At 44.0% G+C, this 21,461-nt stretch overlaps 1 protein-coding gene across 1 annotated transcript in view; it reads right to left on the bottom strand.

Annotated features, from left to right (window-relative positions):
- Positions 1 to 20,946, bottom strand: part of BACE2 (beta-secretase 2) — a 47,074-nt gene extending 26,128 nt beyond the window's left edge. Inside the window, exon 1 of the mRNA XM_086481584.1 lies at positions 20,635 to 20,946. Within this exon, the coding sequence (XP_086337710.1) occupies positions 20,635 to 20,946 (312 nt within the window). The remainder of the gene's footprint in view (positions 1 to 20,634) is intronic.
- Between the last annotated feature and the right edge of the window lie 515 nt (positions 20,947 to 21,461).

Consider the following 21,461-nt stretch of genomic DNA (forward strand, 5'->3'; position numbering starts at 1 on the left):
ATATATCATTTGGAGGAGATATGCTGAATCCTTCTTTAATAAGTTTAAGACCAAGCACAGAAAAAAAAAAAAGTGAGTTAATGTTCAAAAACATGGTTTGCTTACAGAAGGGGAGGGAGAAGATGGTTACCCTTGTTTTACCTCGTTAATAGAATGCGACTGAGGAGCTCTGAAATTAAAACACGAACACAAAACCAAACAGCAATCCACAGGACTCTCTTCTGAACTGCACGCACACTCTGTCATTGGTATTCCCAGACCTAATCATGCAAAAATTTTAAGACTAAAAAGAAACAAACCCCCAACCTTAGTCAAGAGCCTCACTGCATCCCAGATTTTAGATTAAGCAGAGACAATACATTAAAATTTATTTTGCAACCACACGAGCTAGACACAGATGTTTAAAAACAAAAGGAGATCTACAAGTTCACCTGGCTCCAGGAGCTGAGGCTTTAAAAGAAAAGAAGAACCTCTGACGCATGGCTTGCAACAAAATCCAAAGTTTGCTACATACATTTCAATGATATCAAAAGCCTAATATTTGTTCAATCACCTAACAAAGCAAGAATTATTCATCCCCCCCCCCCTCCCCCCCCCCCCGCCCCGCCTCTCTGGGACCAAAATCATATTAAAAATAAATAACAAAGAACAGCTACAATGTGTGCATCTATCAGAACCAACAAAAGTTGCCTCAAAGGGGTGCTGCAGGGCTTAAATTAATTAGCCTTTCCAAGGCAGTTTGTGATGCTTGAGTAATGGGCACTATACATCAGCTGCATAAATACATGTAGGTGTTGCCCTAGCTTCAGTAATATGCATGACACCACACACGGAGGAGGACTTGGGAAAAAGAAAAAAACGCAACAACCAAACAAAAACCCAACCACTAAATATGACATACATGAAAGATATTTTACCCCCACACCTTAAATACAATGTATCATCACAGAATTCACAAATTACTGAAGAAAAGGGCAAATTTACCACCCACAGTATACAGCAAATCAACATTTCCAAAAGAAAATAGATATCCCCCCCCCCCAAAAATAATAAAAAAATAAAGCCAGCTAATCATGCAAGTGCCAGCCCACTCGGACACAGCAGCATTCACATGACAGATCGCTATTGAGGCTGACATTCTCTATCCGCATGTTTGTGCATAATGAGATGCAGGCGGCCAGGGCAGACACTGATTTATTGTAGTCCTCACAATAGCACCAGTGATTAGCAGCTCATTTTGGGGTGAGTATAACTTACTGAGCTCTCTTTCTCTCCTGGCTATCCTTTGGGTCTGAATTTTCTTTAGTGCCTTCACATCTCATTAAGAACCATTTTCATGTTGTCACCACTGGAGCCTACGTTATTCCTTACCGCCTGCTGCCCGTTTAATGGTGCTGTTGGAGGAGCTTCAGGCAAGCTCCGGCGAGTCACAGGGTGGCAACTGAAGGAGCTAGCCCAGGGCTGCCCATCCTGTCCCATCTCCAGAGGTCAGTCCTGCCCGCTCCCAAAAGATGAAGCCAAACACACTGTGCACTCACTCCCCAGCCGCTGCGTTTTCCCACCCAGCTTACTACAGAAAACTGAAATCAGTGGCTCCTCAACTTGATTCACCAAGCTATGCACTTCGACAGCTGGAGAATGGTCATACCTCTCTATGCCTTTACCTTTCTGCCACAGGGACAGAAGACCCTGATGCCGAGGCAGAGTCCACAGCGGTGGTAGCGTCCGCTCCAGCTGCCTCCTTGTGAAGCCCCAGAGGTGGTCAATCAGAGCTCTCACGGGCAGGCGGGGCAGGTTCCTTGGGTTTATTATGACCATCTTGAGTGAATCACTTCCTGTCACCGAGACCTGATTATTTAGTGATCCTCTTGTTTTGTCAGAGATTATTAGAGGAAGTCAGATTTTGCAAAAGCCAAGGTCACAGAGACACAGCTGAATGAGCCTATGAAGGAAAAACTGCCGAAAGACTGCTGACAGATCATATGCCCAGCATTAAAAACAACGAAAAACTACTTTCCTTTTGCTTTTGGAGACACAGAAGGAAAGCCTTGGGTTTCTTTTCTATTGCGGTTTCCAAGTTCAATTTCAGACCTATTTAACAGAAAGCAGACAGCAAATGCGAAAGGCCATTTTTCCCCCCCTGCAGGTCACCTTTACCACAGCCTTGAGACATAAAATACACATGAAGTATTGTACCTGAAGATACTTTGCTGGATGCATTTCCTATATGGAAATAGCATTGTTATTATTAATAAGAGGTTCATAAAGATCCCTAGTTATAGAGTAAGCAAGATAGTAACATCCACCTCTGCCATGACAAACTTACAGAGGAAATCTGACACTCTATATATATGCCAATAAGTTGTGCTTATGAAAAGAAACAAATCCAAACCTGTTTACTGAAAGTCACAAACACTGAAAGCAGAAGCCTGCTAAGGCCATGCATTTTTTTTCCTATTCTGAAGGGGCAGAGACACCAAAAAAAAACCCAGTTGTAATGATTTATTTCAACTGGAAGTCAAAAATGTTGTCAATACTTCAAGGATCCCTCAAACTTTCCAGTGCTTGATTGAGCTCTAACATCAAATAGCACTTACTGTATGCTGTTCTGCTTCAATAATTTAACCTACCACTATGTGTTTAAAATTTTTAAGCTTTCCATTGCTGAATACGGTTGTATTTTGATATCAGGAAAAAAAAAAATTGCCTATTGATCTGTCATATTTTTTTCATTCAGCAAAGTTTTCTCTGTCTGTGGTTCAGGCACCCGCCCTACCTGTTACAGCAAGTGGCGTCAATGCAGCGTCATTGTCTATGCCTCATTTAACTGCCTGGTGAACAGCAATTTGCAGTTATCCCACCATGCATTCAGAAAGTGACTTCCTTTGCATTTTCAAGGAAAAGTGATAAAATGTGGCAATCATTCCATTTTTGTTGCATAGAGATTGCTAGCATCCTCTAGCAAGGACAGATACTGCCTCTGTTCTGATCTACACCTTACTCAGTCTAAGTTTCTCTTTCTTGTTTCAGTTTGAGGTTGGGAGGTTTTGGCAACTTTCAGAAAAATATACAAAACAAATCCCATGGGCTACAAGCGCATAATGCATTTCTTTGAAGCAGCTCTCTGTGTGGTTTAGCATACACAGCCTTTTCCAGGTGGGAATCCTAAGGATTGCATGCAACCCTGTCACGCTGCTGCTTTTGATGTGATTCCCTGGGTAACCCACGCTGAGCTAGTATCTTCATCCCCATTAAAAGACTGGCCCATGGGAAAATCCACTGTAGTTTTTTTTCAAGCTAACGGGTCTGATCCTTTTAGGTCAAGCAATAAAGTTTCACCACTGGACAGAAGAAACCAGGCTGCAAAAATGTATTCGGCTCTCCATCCCTGCTTCAGCTGAAACATAAGGGGGAAAAAAAAAAGGAATAAGATTTGCACAGATAGAGCCATAAATATAATAATCCATCTCACTCAGACTTAACATTTACTCTGGAGTTCAGTCAAAGTCTTAACGATAGGCAAGTGATAGCTTCCACCACACAAGCCAGCAAAGCTGGGTCCATAAGAGTTCATGATGCTAGCAATCAAGCCTTCTCTGGGATTTTAACTTGATCCAAGGGCACCCCTTTCTTTTGCCTTCTCCCCTGTCCCCAGTAAAGAGAGCGACCACTCCACACTAGTAACATTCAGATGCTGTTCAAAATCTTGTCCTGCTGTGTTTCCATCATTTCTCCCACACACACACTTAAAATAGGGCTTATAGTCCTACTCCGCTTGATGGAGTATGCCACATAGTGAACTATCACAAAGTAAAAATGGTTTTTTTGTCCACATGTAGAGACTATAAATAGGAAGCATTCCATTACTGGCTCATGAGTAGCTACCACATATCATGATGTACTGGCTTAGTAGAAGTCCACCCCATCTAATAACCCTTGAACTTGTCACATCTCTTAACTCTTCTCTTTCTTATTCTGTCCTACACATAATAAACCCTACAGAAAATAATTTGCTAGACAGTGCTTCAAAAACAGTGCAAAGTGCTATGTTTCTTGTCAGGGATCAGCAGCTAGAAATCATTTGGGTAACAGCTCTTCTTTTTCAAGCTGGTTAACAGATAGGAAAATTAGTTGCCAATTTAAATACTGCCTCATTTAACACAACGACTCCTAATTACATTATCAGCCCATCTGGCAAGAATTGCTTACAACCATCATGCGAAAGAGAAAACACACTAGCAGCTATACGCTGTGTTTGCCCACAGTTATTACGTGTTATTATTGGCACAGACTGTCAGTCGGGTTATTTCAGCATTTTGTTTCTACAAATTAATAACGTTACAATATACAGTGGCTTTTAAAGCACAGAATTACTCTACGCTTTTTTTCTTGGAATTAGCATTTACGGCCTACTTTCTAATAATATTACTTGGAATTAGCATTTGTGGCCTACTTTCTAATAAACAAATTCAGAAGATAGATCTGTTCCTCTTAAGATACAGAAATAAAACCCAAGTAAAAGATGAGTTAGAGGAACCTTTGGAAGCATGTCTAGATGCAAAGTTAGACATAAATCGAAAAAGCCTCCACAACAACATATTTCTGCTGGCAGAATAATACGTATTTTACTGAACAGGTAAGACCAAAACCAAAAAAAAGGTAAGTTTGATGGTCTGTACGATGGACCAGCACACTCTCCCTGAACCCTGGGGCAGGGACGGGACTTTTCATTGCTCGTAAGCTGGCCTGGGACTGGAACAGCCCAGTCCTCATTGCTCTGCAGCACTTCACAGAATGGTTGAGGTTGGAAGGGACCTATGGAGGTCATCTGGTCCAACTCCCTGCTCAAGCAGGGCCACCTACAACCAGCTGACCAGGACCATCCCCAGGCAGCTTTTGAGCATCTCTCCAAGGATGGAGACTCCCCAAACTCCCTGGGCAACATCTGCTTGGTCACCCTCACAGTAAAAAAGTGGGTTTCCTTATGTTTAGAGGGAACCTCCTATGTTTCAGTTTGTGCCCACTGCCCCTGGTCTTGTCACCGGGCACCTCTGAAAAGAGCCTGGCTCTGCTCTCTTCCACCCTCCCTTCAGGTATTTCTGTACACTGATGAGACCCCCCCTGAGCCTTCTCTTTTCCAAGCTGAGCAGTCCCAGCTCTCTCAGCCTTTCCTCACCTGAGAGACGCTCCAGTCCCATAAATGTCTTCACGGCCCTTTGCTGGACTTACTCCACTATGTCCAGGTCTCACTTGTACTGGGGAGCCCAGAGTTGGACACAGCACTCTAGGCGTGGCCTCACCAGTGCTGAGTAGGCGAATCCAGAAAGTAACTCAGCTTTTTGGCTGACAGCTGTATGGCCACTGGTGACAACGGAGAAACACCCCACCCAGAGCCAAATGACCCTCTGTAGCTTGGACGGTATCATACTTCACCTTTGAGGAGGAGGAGGAAGGGGGCAGGCCCACACGTTATGCTGAGTTTGGGAGAAGTATTTCCTGTGGTGCCCTGAGGGAGGTCACCTCACCAGAGAAAACAGACCTATCTGCTACTACCTCCAAAAAAAATCCTCCCATAGTTATAAGAAGGGTTTAACCATGAGCCAGGACAAGAGAGGCATTGTGAGAAAGAAAAATGAAACGCAGATTAATGATTTTCTAATGTCGTTTGTTCAGCAGGTGGTGTCCACGTTTCACTGCAACGTCACACTGGGGACACAGAGGAAGGTGATTTATTACAGCGCGGAAACTTGGCAAAACCAGGAGGTCAAGTATATCCCCAAAGATAATTCCTGCTTTTGCAATGGCTGATGTTTGTCACAGAAACTGTGGTGTCTTTGTAGGTTGTGGAGTAAGCAGAACAAGTGGCAAATGGAGGCTCTTCAGGGGAGCAGCAGATCAAGCCCACCAGAGCATGTTTGCTGTTTCCTGTCATTCCCCTCACCACATTCCCAGCTGGTGTCAGGACCTGGGATTTGACCCCATATCTATACTACCTTTACATTCACTTTCTCCCCTAGCCACCTAAACCACTCAGCTATCCCTGGACACTCTCACACCTGCACTGGGCCCAGCAGAACACCGAGTCTTTTGCCCTCAATGTTTTAATGTTTTCATGATCTGCACTGCTAGATGGGAGGAAAGCTTTTTTTTTTTCTCTCTCTCTGAAAAGCAATAATCTTTCTCTTTGCCAGAAGATTACAAAATACTATCTGGATTAGCCAATCTATCCGTGCTTAAAAGCATTGTGTGCTTCTATAGTTGAGATTTGTATTAAAATCACAAATGTTAAAATGACTGATTGCTCTGAAGCATAAACTTGCTAAACTAAATTGTGAGTTGAAATACGAGCATCTGCCTCTGGGACTGATGAATAGTCATTTTGAAGAGAAATATTACAGGAAGTACTTTATATATATTATCATTTTGACAATAAGGGAAGGCTATTATGGTTTAAAGACAAAAAAAATAGTCAGCCAATCAATCCTGGTAACAAAACAAAATATCTATTCTTTATTTCTCCGCTCTCCTTTCTGCCAATGCCTTCGGTTCCCCAAACATTAGCATTCTTTCTGCACATGCTGTCTCATGTGGTATCTTATTTTTCAGGCTGAAATTTATTTTCTGTGTCTAGATTTATCATACAACACATCCATCCTATTCATGCTATATGAACATGCTTTGTTGTTGAACATAAGCTATTACTTGCTTATCTTAGAGCTGTGTGAATCGTAGCAATTTTGTCTCATTGCCTTTTCAGAAAAGATTAACCTTTTTTTCCTCTTTTTTTTTTTTCCAGATACAAGTCCCTCATCCATATCATATCCTGTAGCTGACAAAAAACTAGGTATATGAAGCAACCCTCTAGTTCATATAAACTAGCTACAGCTGAAGTCAGCCCTGCCTGCATTGGGTTTTAAGGAAAACCTGGACTAGATGAAGTTCAGTAACAACAATAATCTAAAGGCCTAGAAAAATCTCACCTGTAAATAACCATTGAATGACATGAACTGGTTTGAGAAGACTGAGGAAACCTGAGACAGTCTTTTAACAGATGTATGGTTGCTGCAGGGGCCCCCTGCGAGCCACACCTTTCAGAAAAAAGGAGTTGCATGTGAGCCCACTGGCATCTTCATCAGCCTTTCCCAGTGTAGTCAGCAATGCATGTTAACATCCCAAGTAGACGGTCAGTTCTCACCAAGAGCAGTAAGGCACCCAAGTGCTCACAAATTTGAGTGAGGAAAATCTATATATTTTCTAGATTTATACTAAACACGTTCTTGAATTGAAAGATTAATGAATGCCTAGATAAATGGAAGATTAAAAAAACCCCACAAACACACCCTGAAATTCAAGAATGAATGCAGGAGACATCAGCTATTTGCACTTAAGTACACACAGAGATCTTGTTAAATCTGAAAGCATGTTTCCACCTGTTAGTAGGTGTATAGGAACTAAATTAATCAATTTTCTGCTAATTACAGTACAGCACTGATGAGACAGGGAGACTGTCAGCTGAATGCCACTGGGACCAACTCTCACGTCTAACTGCAAGACTCATGAGGAATCTCAGTGCCCATGCAACCTTCGTTTAGAGACAGGCTATGTCTAAGCTCTGTGCCACGTCTAAATTAGTAAGCATCTCATCCAGAGCTCACCCCTCCCTCCCCAGAGAACACAGTGGCCAAAGGTGTTGGAGAGACTGCTATTAATTCAATAATTCAACAGCTAAAAATGAAACTGAAGAAATGCCTGAAGTCCATCTCTACCACCAGCCTGACTCTTGGAGACACGCTCGTGAATGTCATTACTGATTTTATAGTAATCTTCTCAACCTAAACCTCTTTCTTGCTTTGAAACCACCAAGCACAGCCACTGCAGAGCAGACCTGATGGGTGCTGCTCCGCAAGATTTTGAACCCTTTGGAGCAGTGGCCAGCCACATCAGATGGCTATTAGTCCATGGAGGTATGGGCACTGTAGGAGGACCTGAGGAGACGACATCCATAGTAAATAGGAGGGCAGAGGTCGATGAAGGGCTGCACAACTGTATTTCATGATACAGGGGCACAGACACCACCAGCCAGAGAAAGAGAGTTTCGCTATCCCCAGTCAGCTCCGCCAGCAAGCTGCTATGCACTTGTATCCTTGTCCTTAACCACAGCCTGTCCAGCTTGATTCCTGAAGAAAAGCACTGTCAAATTCTTTCAGCTGACCTGAAGCTAAACTTTCTCTGTAAAAAAAGACAACCACCTCACTGAAAAACAATAAACCATCCACCTCAAGTGTCTTAGGTTAAATACCTGCTATGTCTGTTCTGTTTACCAGTACTACTTAGGGCATGATACTTCTAAAAAACATAGTCTTACGTCAAACAATTTTACGGGGTTGGGTTTTTTTTAGAAAAAAATAAAAAAAAGAGAAAGGGATTCATCATGTTAATACACTGTCTTTCAGAATACGATATCCAAAGAGGGCTTTTTGCTTTATTTTTTGGGTTTTGTTTTTGTTTTTTTTTTTTTTCCTCAAGGAAATGAAATCAGTAAGCTTATGTTAATGTATTATACTCTGTGAATGATTACAGTTAGAAGCTGCACACAGTTCAGAATTTCAATTTTCTGAGGCTTTTGCTCTCCAAAATTAGCTTCCAATTTATTTTGTCAGGTCATCCTTTTCTTTACCTCTACTGTTCATTAGATTTGGAGAAACTGCTGTCTGAAAAAAAAAAAAAAGAAGGCATTTTTAGTTCTTCTCTACCTAGCTTCAGAAGTCCTACACTATATAAAAAAAAGTTTGTTTTGAAACTAAAGCCACAACCCTCCAACTGCAGTACCTGTAAGAGTGAAACGGTTTTACACATCTGCACAGAGACAAGCTATACTAAGTAAACTCTCAAGAAACCTTGAACTGACTAATCCTTAAACCTTCCTCATGCAGTACAAGCTTCTATACCATGAGTCACTGCCCATGTTTACTGTGCCATTCAGAAATATCAGAATTAATCAAAGGCCATGTTTCAAACTTCAGCACAGCTTATGAAGGCCATTCCTAATGCTTTTGAGCATAGGCTAGGAGGTATCTCTAGGCTCACAAGTGCTGTTACTTTTTTTGGTAATCTCCCTTTTATCAAAGACACCACAGTACTCTTGGCCTTCAGTAGTGGGCAGAAGACTCGCAGGAGATGCTCAGTCTCGCTCCTGTATTTCTACCTCCATTAAAAGGTCTCCCTTGCCCCAAAGATCTGAACTTCAATCTCAAATTTAAATAAACCCCTGGATTTCAAATCGCACTGGAGGTGTGAAACTATGTGCCAAAGCTGCTCCTGCAATATTCAAGAAGCTTTTGAAGGCAGCTATTAACTTTGAAAAACGCTACATTTTGGAGACAGGTAGGAAGAAAAAGAAGTTTTCAGTACAGCAGTGAGAAAAAGCAGAGTTTTGAGAACGCTGCACTCCAGATCTGATCTCTCTGCTCTCCTCCTCCCACCAATTCGCTCTCATAGTGACATGAACCTTTTCAGATTTTTTCCCCTCCTCTGTCAAGATGTTAGTTTTGGAGACGGGTGTTTGTTAGCAAAGGTTTTTCAAAGCCTGGAGAGCTGCTAGAAGGAGAGGTGAAGGCAGGACACTCCTGACACATCAGGTCTATCCGTTCTCCCCAGAACAGGCTGTTCCCAGTGGCACTGCTGTCCCACACAGCGGGGCCGCTCGTTATAACGTCCTTCTAGGTGCACTTACTGCCTGCTTTCAGGAAGGGCTTGCTTATGTTTTTTTAGTGCTTTTCTTTAAGAAAGATGCTCAATGCTTATACGGTATTTTCCAGCTGTTCCCTTAAAATATCGTGGACATCATAAATTTTTTTTGCATTTTCTCTGTCCATACACTGTAACGGTGAAACGATCAACCTTCCCAAAACATGAAAGTCAACAGACATGATTACATGGGAACGCCCACCTCACTGCTTAAGTCAAGTTCATGGCTGTGAAAGCAGCCTCTCCCCCCTGGAAGCCATGAAACTTTTGACAACCCTACATTTACACACTGGCATCCCTGGATTAGCCAAGACTGCTGGACACGGAGAGGTAAATAGATTAGCACACACCTTGGAAAACCAACTGTGAACTCCCTGTACTTCAATGCATGACCTCTGCTATAAAAATGCCACAACTTGTTCTTCAGGACCAGACTTGCACCACTGCCAGATTTTGTTCAACATACGAGAGCTGCTACAGTACTTCATACTGCCAAACTGGGATGTTTCAGCCCTGGGAGCTGAAAAGGCTGGTCCCACCCTCTATCTCCCTTGAACTATCTCTTCGCCACCTGTCATAGCAGCTCCCACCTCTGTTCCTCCCTTTATGCCCAAAAACACGGTCCCACGCTTTTGTACACCTACTGAGCTGCTGCTGCTATATGGACAGCAAAGGGACATGACTGGATCTGCTGCTGCAGGCAAGGGGAGGGAGGGAGGGAAGAGATCAGAGAAGAGAAAAAAAAAAAAGGCAAGTCCAGCTATGTCAAGCACAAGGACTGGAATTTGGTTATTCTGATTGTATGCCCAGCTAGAAAAGCTGTGCCACATCTCTGGGGAAAGGCGTAGGGTCAGGCAGCTGCCCGCTGGTCCGTGCCATCTTAAGCGGCCACAGGAATGTACGCAGGCAGCCCCAGGTCTCAGAGCACAAACAAGGTGATGCAACTACAGTGTTTTTATTTCTCTGGTAATTAATAAAGGGAATGCAATAGATAGAAGGCTTTTGCTCCCCATTCCACCTGACCTATTTAGGCTATTACCAAGGAGCAGAATTTGCTTGTCATCATGGGCATTTCTTGGAATTATACAGGGACGTTCAAAGGCACAAACAGAAAGCAGCCTTCTACTCCATAATGCCAGGAAAGACTTATTTGATTAGGGAAAAAAAAAAGGGGGGGGGGGGCAACCCCCCCCACCTGTTAGTCAATGCCACAATATTGTGTTTGATTTAATGAAAATAAGAACATTGGTTTTTATTCATATTTATTCTAACATTTTTACTTAAAAATCTGGCAGGGCAATTTAAAAGGCAGACTTGATTATCAAGTGAAATAAGATATGATTTTTTTTAATTCTTTGTTTTAGAAGCAGCAGTGTTCCACCCCCTGCTATTGGACTCACTCATTTATTTCTTTCTCTCCTTCTCAAACATGCACACTTTACTCTTTACCCTGGCTAATACTGTAGAGGCAGCAGCTTTGGGAAATGAACTAGCTTCGCCTGTGGCTCATACATCATTACAATTGTTAACCAAGTTCCACTATAAAAATCTTTATTACACAGGAGAACACAGAGACATACAGGAACACAACTTTATTTTCACATACCAGGCTGAGTTTGTAGGGCAGGAAGTTAAAAGACTTCTTCATGCTCTCAGGTTGACAAAGTCTGCTACTACACACTGCAACAACACACAGAAGACAGACTCCCACTACCCATTGCTCTGAATATCAACCTGTATGTAGGACTAAGCTATCTTCTACTTCGGCCAGAGGCTGACAACCCATTGCGTGATGATGGTACCTCAGGTCCTACAGCAGCTCAGAGCTCCAACATCTTACGCACTAGAAGGAAGGCAGCAAAGTGCAGCAACGTCACTGCCGACACGCTGGAGCTGATGGTGCTCAGGCCACTGGGACTGTGGAAGTCCGCCCATTAGCAACAGCAAATATTTTTGTGCACACCTGCCATGGAGAACGTCTGCAAACCTGAACAAAAATGCACAGGTAGTATCACTAGTATTTGGTCACTTTCCAAGAAAAGCTTAACCTGAAGGCTCAGCAGAGTGCAAACAAAAGCTAACTTTAGCTGGAACACGTACCACGCGCCAGCATTCATAACTACAGCTGCCGAGAAATTTTCTGAACTTTTTTTTTCTCCCACACATTATTTATCTCAGCAGTCCAAATGCAAAAATCTGGCACTTTGGATCATGTGAAATGTTTGTGTTATTCCCTGAAGGACTTTGCATCTGTGAAGTAATGAGAAGATTATTCTGTGACAGATAAACTGAAGCACTGTGACTGCATCAGATGTTATCTTGCTACAGCACTTCTCAGACTTCTGGAAAGTGTGACCACCTTTGGACTCCTCCATCTTATTTGCAACCTGAGAGTCACTGAGAAGGAAAATGAATGAATTAAATAAAAATCTCTTTAGTCACAGAAAAGTATGAGTAGGACTGATGAATCATTTTCTGACACGCCTCACATCTCACTCTCACCCGTAGCAGACATCTACTAGACAGCACAGTGAATGAAAGCATAGGTCTTTCCATACCATGCTTAAGCAGCACGGTAATATTCCCCTGAAGACCTTCCAAATTGGTATAGTATGCTCTGTGTTGGCAAGATGCTACAACAGTTAATTTCTCATGCTGCAAACATTGACAGACAAGGTTTCTGTATCAACAGGTATCATAATGGAATTTCGGAAGTAAAGTTTCCAATCAGGTAGAAAAAAAACCTCCTTCAAGATTTCACAAAGTTGCAGTTTTGAAAATAGATCCAAAGCCCGCAGCTGAAATAGACACACTAGTATATTATTTTCTATGCTAAAACTAGTGCTGCCAAAGGCAATCTTCAAAATTTACCTTCTGCTGACCTGATGTATTTTTTTCTTCCCTAATACCACAATAATATTCTCAAAGGGGGACACGCAGGACCCAACCTACTGTATGATGGCTTAGCAGGCAAGCCTTTCATTTCTGTAGAAGTCCCAAATGGCTGATCTTCTTATGAAGCTTCCTAAGGTAGCAAAGTAAGAAAGAGAAAGAGCCTGGGTGGGTGAGAAAATTCTCACATCTGGCCTTGATGTAAGCCTTAGCACAAGCCGCAGCACCATGGCAGGCTCTAAAGTGTTCTATGAACCACTCTCACAGCCAGATCCACAAACAAATATCAAGGAATTATCTGAGAGACGGCTGCCAAAAGGATCCGATTACTTTTTCCCTGTCAAATGGCAGGAGCTGGCCTTTAATGCAAGAAGGCTTATGCTCCCTCCCTCAAGTGAAGAGGTGACTCTCAGCTCTTGAGTCATCATCTGTTTTTCTTTAAAACAAAAATGCCAATGGGAAAAAGTGGTGCCATCAAGCAGTTTTAGATTCCCTAGGAATGGATTTATTTGTGTCTTTAAGGAGGAGAAGCTTACCAAGTGTTATTGCAGTGTTAATACCTTTCCTCTTTTAAAATAAAACTGGACTAGCAATGACTTTGAGATAAACATTTTCCCTAAGCACATGTCAATGGCAGTTTTTGCTAGTAAGTAGGTACAAAAATAAACCAACCATAAAGCTAAATAAAATCAACTAATTTTAGTACTCACAAGCTGAGCAAAGAGTACAAAATCTACAAGTAATTTATTTTTCACAACTTCTAATTATTAGTAAGCAGTGGTGAGGGAAAAAAGGGATTGTAGGGTGCAGTTAGTGTCCTAACAAACTCCCTTCAAAAGAGCCTTTTAATCATGATACATTAATTGTATTCAGTGAATTGTAATTTTCACTCAAAAAAGATTTTTCCTATCCAGCTTATTTTCCTCAAATTCCCTCTTGGCCATACTCCACAGACTTAATCTATTCAAGGAGTACTCTTACAAAACCAACCAAGCTCTAGAACACCTGTCCCCCACCGCCCTCCCCATAAAATACTCCTAGACATAAAAAGGCAGCGAGAGCAGAAGGAGAGAGAGGCAAAAGGAAGAATGAGGGAACAATTCTGTTAGAAGAGGGAGAAAGGGGGGAAACAGTATTATTTTATCAACCTTTGGCAAAAGGGAGCAAATGTTGACTCTGGCCCAAGGCTTCCTGAAGGCACGAGAGCTGACTTTGCTACATGACCACCCCTGGACTAGCGCAGCCAAAAGCCCGTCGGACAGCCACGCCTGGAGGAAGCCTGCCGAAAGGGCTGGGCGTGTGGGCAGCAGCAGGTTCAGTGGCCAAACTTTCATCCCAAGAGTAAGAAGTTTACCAAGCTCCCTGGCGAGGCTCTTGGGTGGTTCTGGGCTGCTGCAGCCTTTTCTGTGCAGAGCACACAGCCTCTGCTGTAGCAAAACCAAAACACGGGCTTGATGCAGACGTGCTCGAGCTACCTCAGGTGCTGCCAGCAGTAACAGAGCTCGCTGCGTGCTGTGGAGCCACCCAGAAAACCAAAGTAGATCGCTTGTGCGGAGGTTCCCGTTGTCACAACTAGGCTGCTGCCAACTCAAGTTAGCTGGTTTCTACTAGCTCAGTTCTTTAACACCGCAATCCAATTGCACGGGTGGCTGCGATGTAGGCATATGCAGAGAAGTGCAGACAGATAGTCAGCTAACTTGTTATTTTAAAACTAAGGGAGTTCATGCGCAAAAAATTGCAAATAAAATCTATTTTGGTTGTGGGCTATTTCAAGTGCCAAAGCAAAGGACATTGAACTAGCAGATACAGATTTGAATGTAAAACTCTTGATTTCAACAGTAGTCTAGTATCTGTAGAACAATGTACTGCATTTGCTTCACAAGCTCAGATCTACATAGCAAAATCAGGGTGAAAAGCAGCAAGATGTATGACAGTCCCATCAACGGCAGAAAAAAAACACTTTCTTTTTCTGGGGCAGCTGAGTGCTGCCTCCTTTACTTTGAAGATCTGATCTCAAGTCCCAGTCCGGGCAGAAATAGGAGCAACGAGTTCCTTCACTTACTTACACAAATTATGATTAAATCTGTATTTTACAGCCAGTGAGGCAAGGGAGAGAGGTATGTCTGATTCATACTGGAGATGCACATGTGCAAGGGTACGCCATTGTATCAGCTTCCTTTTTCAAATGTAGCTATACTTGGCAATGACCAGACAACTTTTCAGGTCAGACACACTTCACCTACAAGTGAGAAATTTTCAGAGATAATAAAATGTAGAGGCAATGTAATAGCTAACATGTTCTCACAGACTCGAAGTCACAAGTGCCCTTCATGAAAATAAAGACCCCTCCAGGGTGCAGTAGTTTTAAAATCTGTCTTGCCAGACATATCCCTAGAGCTCACAGCCCTCTGGTTAGAGGAGGGGGGAAAAAAAGAGAAAAAAAAAAAAAAAATTCCTTCCTTAATAATCCCTAACATGCAAACATATGGGAATTCCACATGGGCTTTCTTTTGTCCACTGGTTTGTTTTCATCTCATTCCTACTCCAAATCCCAACTAATTTACTCCTTAATAACAGGCAAAATAGTTACTGCTCACCCTCTACTTTCCTCTTTCCAAATTTAACTGATGCTTTTGCCTTGATAGGGAATGAAATGCAAGGAGCAGTAAAAAGCGTGAACCTGACACCTATTGCTATCAGCCCTGTTCCTCACAACTAATCTCCTGCCCTGACCCACCAGGATCTGAATGCACAATTGCTATGATCAGCGACCCTGGGTAATAAAGCTTCCACCATTCCTCTGAAGGAGAGAAAGCACCTTTAATAAAGGAGCAGTTAGTGGGGCTCTAATGCAACTGACCCTGGGAGAGAAAGACATCCTGAGGAATGACTACTACAAGCTTCTTCCATTCAGTCTCTGCACATAGACACCACAGGCCACTGCAGTTCACTTACAAACACAGCAACGCTTTGCCTTGCTACAAAACACTAACTCTGCTTTACTCCACTCAGGGCAACTGCATTGTAATTAATATTCGCGTTTTGGATTATTTTTATAGTACAGGCTCCACTACTCCATGCAGTCCCTTTTGCAAGGGCTAATTTTGTATAGAAGGAGGTACCAGAATGCTAATTTGTAAAGGCAGGGACCTTTCTGTCAAGCCAAACATGGTCTGTTTGTTTGCTTTGTCTTTGGTCAAAAATACATTACGTGCCACCACACAACAGTACATCACTGTATTAGTCTTGTCTCAGGACTTTTAGGTCCTTGCCCTTTTTATTTTGCAGGCATCCAACAACAGCCACCAGAATATACCCAACTCCTCATTTAACAACAGGAGTATCTCAATAGTACTTCCATTAGAGGGATCTGGAGGGATTTTGATGCTGCCACCTCAAAATACTCCAATACACCACAGCACTCGTCTTTGCTCCTCAACCCTTCCTTTTTTCAGCTTTCATAAAGAGCCCAAAAATAAACTCAGAAGACCCAAGTAATTATTAAAATTTAAAAAAAGAAAGAAAGAAAGAGACACTGGAGTTGGAGTTTGCCGTCTGGTATTTGAACCTGGAAGAATCACATTTTCAAAACTTGATCTATCTAGAAAGGTAGTAAACTCCCTTTCAGCAAAATTAAGAAAGCAGAGCACAGCTTCCAGAGGAAGAGTACAGCTCCAGAAATCAGGCCCTTATCAGCTAATATAGCAAGACTAGTGAAGCGATGAAATTACAAGAGCAGTTGAATCTTTCCTCAATCTTCATTCCTTCCAACACTCAGGAAATAAAAGCTATCAAGAATTAAGGAAGAATGGCTGCATGTTCAGAACTTGCTAATGTGTGTGTGTTCATCACCTTCAAAATACCAGGCTATAAACTGTAAGAGTCCATGACACACTTGAGGTATTTAATACATATCCTTCTTTTCTTTAACGTCTGGACGAAACTGAAGGAGAGATAACCTCCCACCAATTACACGGAAATTGGAGTTTGTGTTTTGCAGTGAAGGCCGTTAGACCCGACATTCACGTCGACCTTCAAACTTCAGAGCAAGTTTACAGGACAGGTTTTTTGCTCACCCCCTCCACAGGACAAACTGCCATTAGGAAGAACAACAGACAAAACATCTTCATGCACAGAATGAAAAACTGAAACTAAAATTTCAAAAAGGAGCCATGGCATTCAGAGCACAAATCTGACCTATCATGGCTTCAACAGCTGCTAATCAGACCACAGCTACGTGACTCTCTGCTCTCAGGAGGCACGTGCCCGGCCTCTCTTCACAATGAAGTCGCAAGAATAACATCCACCTGGTCTCAATAAAAACACGATGTGGAAACACAGGGGGACTGGCAGGACTACCACTACCTCATACAATGAAGACAAGCACAAGAGGCAAGATGAGGCAACAGTACTTTGCAAACATTCAACGCAGTCCAGATGGACTTCAAGAAAGCTGTGAAGAACATGGGGTGCTTTAAGAGTCTGACTATTCTAGTGGTCAAAAGCTCGCATGAGAAACAAAATTAATATGAAGAGAACTGCAGTGAAGATAGTGAAAAAACCCTAAATGATCTTCGATTCCTCACGGTGCTTATAATCTCAGGGCAGGCAAAATAATAAAAGGTAGAGCAAAGGAATTCCATCAGATTATTTAAAGAATAAGAAGTAAGAACAGTGCACACAATTCATATTGGGCTCTTGCCACAATTCATATTGGGCTCTTGCCACCTCTTATTTAAATCTGGAATTGGAAGAAGTGCACATATAGAGACAGGTGTAAAGCACATAATCCACCAGAAGTAGGACACGTAATAATACATCCATGAAATAAGAGACAAATATATCACACTGTTCAATACAACAGACCTTCTTTTTCACCTTTCACATAATTCTTAAGTAGATCTGCATGTGAATGAATGAGAACTAATGCAGGTAATAACAGTTGACACCGACCTGGTAACTAGTCTGGAGATCTGATATGATTAGTAAGGATACTGTATTATAAAACTGGAAATGATCAGAAACACTTTGGCTGCAAATACTTTGCAAAACTGGATTGACTGCACTGAAATTTCCTCTCTTGAAAATAAAATAAATTTGATTCCACACAGCTGCTCTATTTTTATATCATCAGAACCAGTATTTCAGAACTGCCATTGTGAAACTCAGTTCCGTGCTCTGTTTATCTGCTATATGACGAATCAGAATTGGAACGAAAGCCAAACAATGTGCCTTAAATGACCTGAAAAACGAAATTCTTTCGTAGTAGCTTCCTTCCAAGAATGGAAATTAAAAAAGGAAAATTTCTAAAAATGCAATTGAGCAGTAAAGCAAGCTCAGTAGTGCTGAAGTCTTTCACAAATGCTCTTCCCCCATACTGGCACAGTAGCTCTCAACACTTAACGCACACACTTTCAAAGCTACCAGGCACCAACACTATCATAACTGTGACATTAAGCCTTGTGCCTCCTTTCACAGTCTGGTATTTGGTCTCGGTCCACTGCTGCCTGGTTTGCATTTACCCATCCCCTCCCTGTAACACCGTCTGGAGCAGCAGCTCTGCCATCCACCTTTCTGCTCCAACAGCGTGGAAGCAAAGCTGTGCTGCTCTGCAGCTCTTCTTTATTGCCAGTCTCCTTCTTCCTCCCTGGCAAAATGTCAGGGCAGCGTTGCCCACTGCGTGGGCTTGGTAATCCTGCGAGAGGCCTGGGCGAGGGAGTTAGCTTGGGATAAAGTCCCATGCTGGAGGGGTGCAAGAGTAAAGGGAGGCGTCCATGCATCACTTCACACTGCAGCTTCTAATATGAGGCAAAGCCAGGTTGGGAGGAGCATTTAAATCAGTAAGAGACACCCCTCCTTTTCTACCGGATGACGGCCCACTCTGACTCCAGCAGCTACTTGCCCAAGGAGATTAACATGATCCCAATGCTTGGCAGTACCAAGATACTTGCTTTTAGTATCAGTACTGTGAAAGATCCAAGTAGCACTAGCCTGTAGCGGCTTTGCAGCTTTATACTGTTCATTGCAAAGCAGAAAAACAAGTACATTTGTGATCTTTAAGTCTTCCAGTTTCAGGCAGGGAACAAGATAACAAATTCGTCTCCATCAAAAGTAGAGAATAAATTTTAACTGTACTCTACCGAGTCACTACATGCCAAGATCTCATTTTGGAAACACAAGCGCATCTATAACCTTACTTACAACCTCGGTGGGCCTACTTGTGAATAAAACTTCACATGTGCTAAACACCAGTGGCGGTCTTTTAAATAATTAACTTTGCAAGAACTCAGAACTAGTTCAAAATAGTAAAAGCTCTGCAACGAGTTTCAGAGCTTTTTTCCCAGATGGAAAAAAAATCAGTGACGCAAGTTTATTTGAAACCTTACATCATGTGTAATACAAGTAATACTAGCTATTAAGGGTAAGTGAAGCCTCCAAGTGCACTGAGGGCAGCACATTTCTCCCTCTTAGACCTCAAGTCACATTACGAAAAGCCTGTCATATTTTTCTTTTTCCGTTTCTTCCCATATCAGAACTCCCCTAGACATGTAAGGGGATGATATACTTGATAGATGCTTGTTCTACGTAAAATTACTTTTTTCATTTAAGACATACTGAATTGGATTATTAGTGCAATCAAATCTGGTATCTTGATTCTGGCAGAAACCAATATTGAATGTTCCCTGGAGTAATGAAGCACACACAACGCCACACTAATAGAACTAGTCAAATAAGCAGTGCACAACACAGAGGAAAAACTATTTCACAGCCTCTGTGGCTACTGGGCCTCACCTTGATACATCAGATTTAGACAGCTTTTTATTTTTTTAAAACTCCATTTATTGATCATAAAACAACGTCACCCTTCCTCAATACATGTATTGATCCTACTGTCATACATTTCAATTACAGTGACGATGTGGCCAATCCCCCGACATTCAAGATGTAAAAAAGAAAGAGCTCCCAGAAGTCCAGAAACGTAACAACAGCTAAACACTCCCTGTTGGCTAGGCATTTTGGCATTCACTGGCCTTTTATTATGTACAGGAGCTAAAGCAGAAGAATAATGATTTTTTGTGTGTACATGGGAAAACAAGGACATAAACTCCCGAAGCAAACACTAAGTTCTAAGAGAAAAGCCCCGAGGGCTTTCAGGAAATTAATCCCCCCTCAGCTGACTAGTCATCCCCACCAGCAGCCCAGCCACTGCTCCTCCTGGGATCTCATGACACGGATGAAAGAGCAACCCACATGGCAAAAAAACTTCAGCGGTGCTGGTGAAGGCAGACGGGGGAGACTGAAGGAAACACAAGTCTATTTGAAAACAATATTCAAAACACACACGTTCTTTGTGTTATTAATGAGTAACACATGAATTCCCGAAGGAAGGGGCTGGTTTTGCCTAGCCATCACTTAGTTTGGCAGGAAGATTTCGAGTGATTCTCCCGGGAGCACCGCGAACGATCTGTCAAAGCACCCAATCACAATGCAAAGCACCTTAAAAAATAAAAGGATTAAAAAAAAAAAAAAAAAAAAAAAAAGCAGCACCCTCTGACTCTAAAACACAGCCATTCTGACTGACGGAACAACTCGCTTCGAATCAAAACGCCGTAAAACCGAGGACCAGCTCCGCAGCATTTCCCAAGCAGTCACCGGGCCGGGGCAGGGCAGTCTCTCCCCTTCGCCCCCCCGCAACCGCCCCGGGAGGGCTGGGGGGGGGGGGGGGGGGCACGACGGCGACGCCCCTCCCGCCCGCCCAGCCGAAACTCGCTGCTGCTGCCGCCGCCGCTCCCCCGCGCCGGACACCGGCACCGTCTTTTTTTTTTTTTTTTTTTTTTTTGGGGGGGGGGGGGGGGGGGCATAGCACTGAGCACTGGGAGAAAGTTGCGTTTGGGCTGGCGGAGGGGGGCGGCAGGCTCCCGCCCACCGAGGAGAAGTTTGCCCGCTCCCCCCCCCCCCCCCCCCCCAAGCCCGCAGCCCCCTGCCCGATCCTACCGCCTGCGGCGGGGTCCCGATCAGCATCTCCAGGTAGTAGCCGCGGCCGGAGTCCCCCTGCAGATTCTCCACCATGGCTAAAAAGTTGAGGGTGCCCCCGGGATCCGAGGCCAAGGCCAAACCATCCGCGCCACCGAGGGGATCCTGCTGCTGGCTGCCGCTCCCCGGCCGCAACACCACTGGGGCGGGCGGCGACCCACCGGGGGCGGCCGGGTGGGACACACGGAGCGGGAGAGAGAAAAAAGCCCGGCAGAGCCCCCCGGTGCCGGCCAGGAGGAGCAGGAGACCGGGAGCCGCCAGCGGCGTCCCCATCCTGGCGGCAGCGGGGGGATGCGGGGGGGGTGGAGGGGGCCGAGGGGCGCTTCCCAACTGCAGCGGCTCCGGCCGGAGGCAGCGGCCGCCCTGGCTGCCAGAACTGGAGCAGCCGGGAGGGGAGGAGGAGGAGGAGGAGGAAGAAGAAGGGAGCGGCTTCCCCACGCCCCGGCTTCATCTCCCCCCTCCCCCGAACCGAGCTCCTCCTCGCGTTTCTCCCGTGCGGTCCCCGGGCACCGCACGGGAAAAGTTGCTCCGGTCCGGCCCCCGCGGGAGAAACTTCCCGGCTCGGCTCAGCGCAGCCCGTAGCTCCGCTAACGGAGCGTGACGGCACGGTGGGGAGAAAAGTTTCCGAGAGCCTTAAAGGGAGAGCGGCAGGGATCCGCTCCGGGGGAGGTGGTGGGGGCGACCGGGTCTTCGCTCCCCTCGGTCCCCTCCCGGTGTGGCGGCACGACCCTCACCGCCGGGGTGGGGGGTGGCCGGGCTCCGGCAAGCTCCCCGCCCCCCTCAGGACT

Source organism: Leptosomus discolor, chromosome 1, assembly GCF_034619465.1.
Source record: "Leptosomus discolor isolate bLepDis1 chromosome 1, bLepDis1.hap2, whole genome shotgun sequence".
Lineage (NCBI taxonomy): Eukaryota > Metazoa > Chordata > Aves > Leptosomiformes > Leptosomidae > Leptosomus > Leptosomus discolor.